Raw genomic sequence first — 6,334 nt, 5'->3', positions numbered from 1 at the left:
AGACCAACTTGAAACAGCTTACAAAAAGATTGGCAAAAAGGCCAGTAAACAGAACAGACAGCTAAAGAAAGGAACAACAAAGCAGAAAAATCAAAGGAAAGAAAAAAAACAAACAACAACTATAAAGACTTAAGAAGATCAGCTGCCTTACTGACTAGCTGGTCATAGTTTGCTGAAGCAACTTCGAGTTCTTCCATTTCCTTGTTTGGCTTCTTCTCCTTCTTTTTGCCTCTGGTCCTTATTCTAGGTCCTTGCACTTCTCTCGTACCTTCAATGTCAGGTTCCAGCTCTAGGGAATCCTTCTCGTTCTCCAGTTTGCTAATGAGAATTTTGGTATTGTCGGCCGAGGCCTTCAGAATGCTATAGCTTTGTTCAACAATACTTTTGAGGCATTTTTCAATTTTGTTGAATTTGTTGTTAGTTTCCACCATTCTTTGGTCAATAGCATTGTAATTAGTTTTTATCTTTGTTAGGGCCTTCTCAATTTGCTCGAACCTAGGGTTGAAGGAATCTCTGATCTCTTCGACTCTGGCAACAGTTTTACTCAAATCCTCAACATATTCCGCCATAGATTTGCCTCCACCAATACTTATGGTCTCTAGAATTTGGACCCTATGGCTCAGCTTCTTATTATCCTCCACATCTTTCTTGTAACTGTTAATTAACCAATTGATGGTGTCCACAAAACCTTTCAATCCCTCATTGGGAGGATTTGAAGGGGGGGTTTTCTCGCCAGAATTGTCCTATTCATTTTTGGGGATGTCGCCACTAGTGATCTTATCGACAGTTCCATCAACTCTCTGTTCAAAACCTTCCCCTATGATCTGCTCCTCCAACTTCTGGTTGATGTCAGGATCCTTTCTCTGCACTTGTTCCTCCAGCTCCGTATCACTGAGTAGAAGTTATTTTTCTATAGGGTTTCAAATTATGATATTTGAATAAAGATTCAATTGCATAATTTTGACTCAAATTCACAAATTCATTTTTCATGCGTAGTGGTTCATATGAACCGAACAAGAAGTCTACTTACCAATCAATTGTGTCTAGAAAATGCTTGTTGAAGTGAATCATTAAGACTTCTTGACACATCACCCATCTCAATATTACTTTAACTCAAACATATAAACCATCCCAATATTACTTTAACTCAAACACACAACTTAAAATTCCACGTATATTAACTAAAACAAAGATACCCAAAAATCTGTAAACCAACAAACATTATTACCCGTGAAAGTATTACAAATTATACAAAAGCTGCTACTAAACCAAGTCGTTTATTGCCCATTGACTGGGAGCAAATATGCAGCTTTCATATGCTGTCAGCGAATTGCGGGCATCCACTTATTCGTTGGTACTTAAGATTAGGGAGGACCTCAAGACAACTTATTTCCTCCAACCTTTCACACTCCAACAATTCTACCTCCTCCAGCGATGTCGGCAGGGCTAAGATGTCCGCTAAGATCTCATTTTGCACAAGTTGGAGAGTTTTAAGCACTGGACAACAGCAGTCAGAAATGGAAACCCTGGACACTTTTGTATCTGCTATATGGAGCAACTTGAGCGAGCCCAGGCAGGGCGATGAAGAAGATAGACTGTTTCCAAAATTCAATTCCTTAATTGGGCAACCAGAAATCTGCAAAGTTTGAAGACAACCTAATTGAGTGAAAGATTCTGGTAAACATTTCACTCCTGAAGACTCTATATACAAATGCTCCAAACGAAATAGAAATGCCAGAGAGTCTGGTAAATATTCTAGGTTGGGACAATCGAAAATTGTGAGATGGGTGAGAGAGGACAAATATCCGAGAGAAGGTGGCAAGCTTCTCAAGAATGGACTACCAATTTGTAAAGTTAACAGTTTACTCAGTTGATCCATGTTACTAGCCATATTTCTTAACCTGGTATCTTGCATATTAAACTGTCTCAAGAATGGCTGACCTGAGATTCCAGGAGGAAACTCTTGCAATCTTCGACATCCTGAAAGGTCCAAATACTCCAGTTTTGAAATGTTTTTCAGAAAGTCTAAACTGAAAGTTATCTTTCTACAACCAAATAAATCCAGATATTCCAGATGCGTCAACTGGTTAAAAGAAACAGGTAACTTCCTCAACTCCACGCAACAGGATAAATCTAGATGCCGAAGCATTGTTAATTGGCCGAAACGGGAGGGTAATGATGACAGCACCTTACATTGTCGCAACTCCAGATGCTCCAGCTTTTCGAGGTCGCAAAACTCTTCTGGCAGTCTCTTAATGGGAAACTCATCTCCTAGATAACCAATTAAGGCTATCTTTTTCAAACACTTTAGATCTGATATTGAGCTAGGAAATCTTTGCAAGCCACTGCCCCAATCACAAGTAATATTTAACTCCGTCAATTGCTTAAAAGGAGGCTGCATTCATTTTTCAATTGAGTAAGTTACATAGTAAATAAATAGTATCGGATCCATTGTTTTAAGAACACTTCGGTATTGGATAATTATACTTACATGCGTACCATCTTCCCATAATTCTTTTAATGTCGTAGCTCCATAAATCTCTAAAACTCTTAAATTTGTCAATGACTTCCATGATGGAAGCATTTCATGCTTGAAATCAAACCAGCGAAGCCAGACCAGCTCTTCTGATAATTTGGCTAATTGGCTGCTAAAGCCATCTCCTGTTACAACCAGGAGTTTTAATCCAAGGGAGAGAGGTTTGCAGGGACATGACCGTAAGTTTGGGTTCTTCACAGTCTTCAACCATTTGTCAAAGGGCGGTTGGTATGGAGAAGAATAACTAGGGAACTCACGATGGGCAGAACATGCAGAAAATTGAGTTGTAGCAGCCATTATCCCTCGAATCTGCAAACTCTCCTGAATAGAAAAGAAAAAGGAAACAAAAAGAAATTATTGTTAATACAAGTAGTTAAATGCAGCCTAAGAAGACTGGTAATTGCGCTTTGCATTCTATGAATTGTAGGGATCTATAAAAATGGAATAGTAACCTCACCCCTGCTTGTTGATTAATCATGTTGATCTGCGTTGATGACCAAAGACGATAGGGTGGCTTGTCTTTCGCAATTTCTCTTCCCAGATCCCTTAGGGGACCTTGCATTCGTATGCAACTCTGCTGGTCCAGCTCAACCAGCGATTTGCTCATTAGAGTTTCCAATCTCTGTAGGCCATGCAATTTGCATCCATCCCATATTGCAGTGGCCAAACTTTTCTTTTCTCCAATGAAAAAACACGCAATATCCAGAAACATCTGTTTCTCTTCTTCATGCAAAGCGTCATAGCTTACTCTCAGCCTGCTTTTGATATCCTCTGGAGCTATTTTTGAAAGTTTATACAATTGATCCTGCCAATAATCCTTGGTAGATCTGCCATAGAACTGTCCCCCAAAGACTACCAGTGACAAAGGCAGTCCACTGCAAACAAATACAAACAAATCCACAAGATCTTCGAACCCAGACAGTGGAGAGGGATGTAAGAATGCATGCCAACAAAATAGCTGCTTTGCATGAGTGGCATTCAGAGCTCTCATTTGATAATTCGTGGAGCTGCCACACGCTTTCAGAAAATCTGAGTTGCGTGTCGTAACAATAATCAAACTTCCGACCCCAAGGCTCTGCGGCGTTGGCAGTAGAGCGTCCAGTTGGTCTTTCTGATCCACATCATCTAAAATAATAAGAACAGAAACAGATCTCAAAAGGCTTTGTAGAATCTGTTTGCCTTGTTCTACATTATCAAAGGTTGCGCCTTTAACACCGAGGTCTTCCAGAAGTTTTTTCTGCTTTTCAACCAAGAGCCCTTTCACTCCAGCATCTCGAACGTCAAAAAGGAAAGAGGACCTCCTCAATGTCTGGTATTTCCTGTTATATATTTCTTTTGCAAGCGTGGTCTTGCCAGAACCACCCACGCCCCAGATTCCCGAGATTTGAACCTTGGAGTGACTTTTTGCAGATTCAATCATTTCATCAAATTCTGCTACAGCTTCATCAAGACCCACAGGATGTTTTGCTACTACTAATGGTACTTTTCTCTTTTTATTCAATACAACATTCACAATATTCTTCAAAACCCTTTGCTCTTCACTCAACAGCCTTTGCACATCACTGGATATATGTGAAACATGATTAAAAAGAAAATAAAAAATAGCTTGAACATTACTAAACGGATGATTACTTCAGCCCTGAATATGTAGAAAAGATAAATATTGATTAGAAAGGATGGCATGATAAAAAAATGTGAACGACACAGATTAAAAATGACTTACTCGTCATTATTGATGATGTAGCCGCTGAAAAATGAGACCTCATGGAGTGCTGCCTCCCATTCCTTTATCTGTTCCAAGCTGTACCGACCTATTTCTTGATGTTTAAGAAAATCCTCAGCATACCTTCCTCTTGTCACCCATCGTAAATCATCAGGTTGAACAAGATAGAAAACAGGAATAATAGGTGTTCCAATTTTGCGCATAAAGGATACCTCAGCGAGACACCAGGGTGACTCAGCAAAGCGGGGAGAGAAAATCGAAACAGCGAGGGAAGCGCTACGCATTGCTTGTAGTATCACTTCAGGCAATATGTCCCCAAATTGAAGCTCCTCGGAATCAAAAAAAACTCTCAATCCCATGCCACCCAGGACATTGTAGATAGATCTGACCAGCGTGTGTCTACTATCGGCTCCGCGATGATTAATAAAAACATCGTAGGGCAGCTTTTTAATTCGCAGCTTTTCTAATGGTGCTGGGCATATAATCTTTTCAAAGTCTGCTACAGCTTCTTGAAGATCCACCGGATGCTCTGCTACCTCCAGTGGTACTATTTTCATTGCTTGCAATACATGATTTGCAATAGTCGTCAACATAATTCTCTCCTCACTGGAGAAACATGGTTTCAAAAATTTAGAAGAAATCTCACCAAACGATGGTGATTATAACGAAGTTAAATATATATAGGAAACTGAAAATTTTGCATGAAAGAGACGATATGAAAAAGATGTATCGGAAATCATTATGCATTGCTTACTAATCATTATTGATGATTTCTCCCCGATATAATGAGACGTTCCGGAGTGCTGTCTTCCATTCCTGGAGCTTTTCTAGGCTGTATCTACACTTTTTTTCATGTTCCAAGAAAGCATGCGCATATATTCCTCTTCCCTCACACGCCCATCGCAGATCACCAGGCTTAACATCGTAGAAAATAGGAATGATGGGTGTGCCAGTTCTGAGCATAAAGGACAGCTCTGAAAGACACCAACCAGATTGTGCATAGGTGGGAGAGAATATGGCAATACAGACGGAAGCATTACGCATTGCTTGCAGTACTGCCTTAGGGAAGATGTCCCCAGATTGAAGCTCCTCGGAATCAAGAAATACCCTTAATCCCACTCCACGAAGGACTTGGTAGATAGCTCTAGACACCGTGCGTTTCACATCCCATCCGCGACAGTTAATATATACATCGTAACACATAATTTTGAATTCTGCTGAGGATGGAACAGAAGCAGATGGATATGAAGGTGAAATCTCATTGAAAGAATTTGTAGTCTCAATCCCTGATTGATGACCATTTGTGGAAGTGATCAATGCCATAGAATCCTACTCGACTGAACACAAAAGCACTGAAAGCCGAGAGTATGCCCACAGGCGTTGAAGCGAATGGGCTCAACTTGGGAAGGGGAAAAGAATGTGCAGTAACTAAGAAAAAAAGTGAGCGAGGCGTAGATTGACGGGATAGGTGTGGTTTGTTGGGGAATCCTCCTGGAAAAAGAGCAGAAGCATATTAAAACAGAAAAACCTGGGAAACCCATCTGTAATGCTAAACTTTCTTTGTTGTGATGTGTGGGCGTTATTGCTGTTGTAATGCTGTTATTACCTTTGTAATTTGATTCTTACTCTAATTAAAAAAAATTGTACCAATGTGGTTTTTGGATACTGATGGGTGTTTTTTTATACAAATGATTTAATATTTGAATCTATAGTTTATCATGATGATGAATTACAGAAGATGATTTCAAATGTTGATGTAAAAATTCATACATAATTAAATTTAGACAAAATAAAATTCATTTCTATAGTTATGTTTACGTATCACATCAATAAGTGATGTTTCTAATTTTAGTGACTCAAATTTATTTGAAGGTAAATGTGTGCATTTACCAATCATACATGGTATAGCTTGACGAATGATGACCATCAATATACACTCTATGGAGAATAACTTTTACATTGATGAAATAGTGGAGACTATAATTTTGAAGAGTCTAGGACACAAGATTTCTTTCAATTCTGTAATTCAAAGGTGAATTATAAAGATGTCATAATGAATTATTCTTCTTTTCTTT

At 39.1% G+C, this 6,334-nt stretch overlaps 1 protein-coding gene across 1 annotated transcript; it reads right to left on the bottom strand.

Moving 5' to 3' along the window:
- Positions 1 to 1,208: 1,208 nt before the first annotated feature.
- LOC131047856 (TMV resistance protein N) lies at positions 1,209 to 5,784 on the bottom strand. Its single transcript, XM_057981642.2, has 5 exons — positions 5,014 to 5,784; positions 4,260 to 4,865; positions 2,994 to 4,098; positions 2,492 to 2,857; positions 1,209 to 2,395 (listed from the first exon to the last, which is right to left on the bottom strand). Exons 1-5 carry the CDS (start codon positions 5,580 to 5,582, stop codon positions 1,313 to 1,315), a joined length of 3,729 nt encoding a protein of 1,242 aa, XP_057837625.2. The 5' UTR covers positions 5,583 to 5,784; the 3' UTR covers positions 1,209 to 1,312.
- Positions 5,785 to 6,334: the final 550 nt, after the last annotated feature.

Source organism: Cryptomeria japonica, chromosome 3, assembly GCF_030272615.1.
Source record: "Cryptomeria japonica chromosome 3, Sugi_1.0, whole genome shotgun sequence".
In the NCBI taxonomy this organism is placed as follows: Eukaryota; Viridiplantae; Streptophyta; class Pinopsida; order Cupressales; family Cupressaceae; genus Cryptomeria; species Cryptomeria japonica.
The sequence above is the reverse complement of the archived record's forward strand: the minus strand, read 5'-3'. Positions and strand labels throughout refer to the sequence as shown.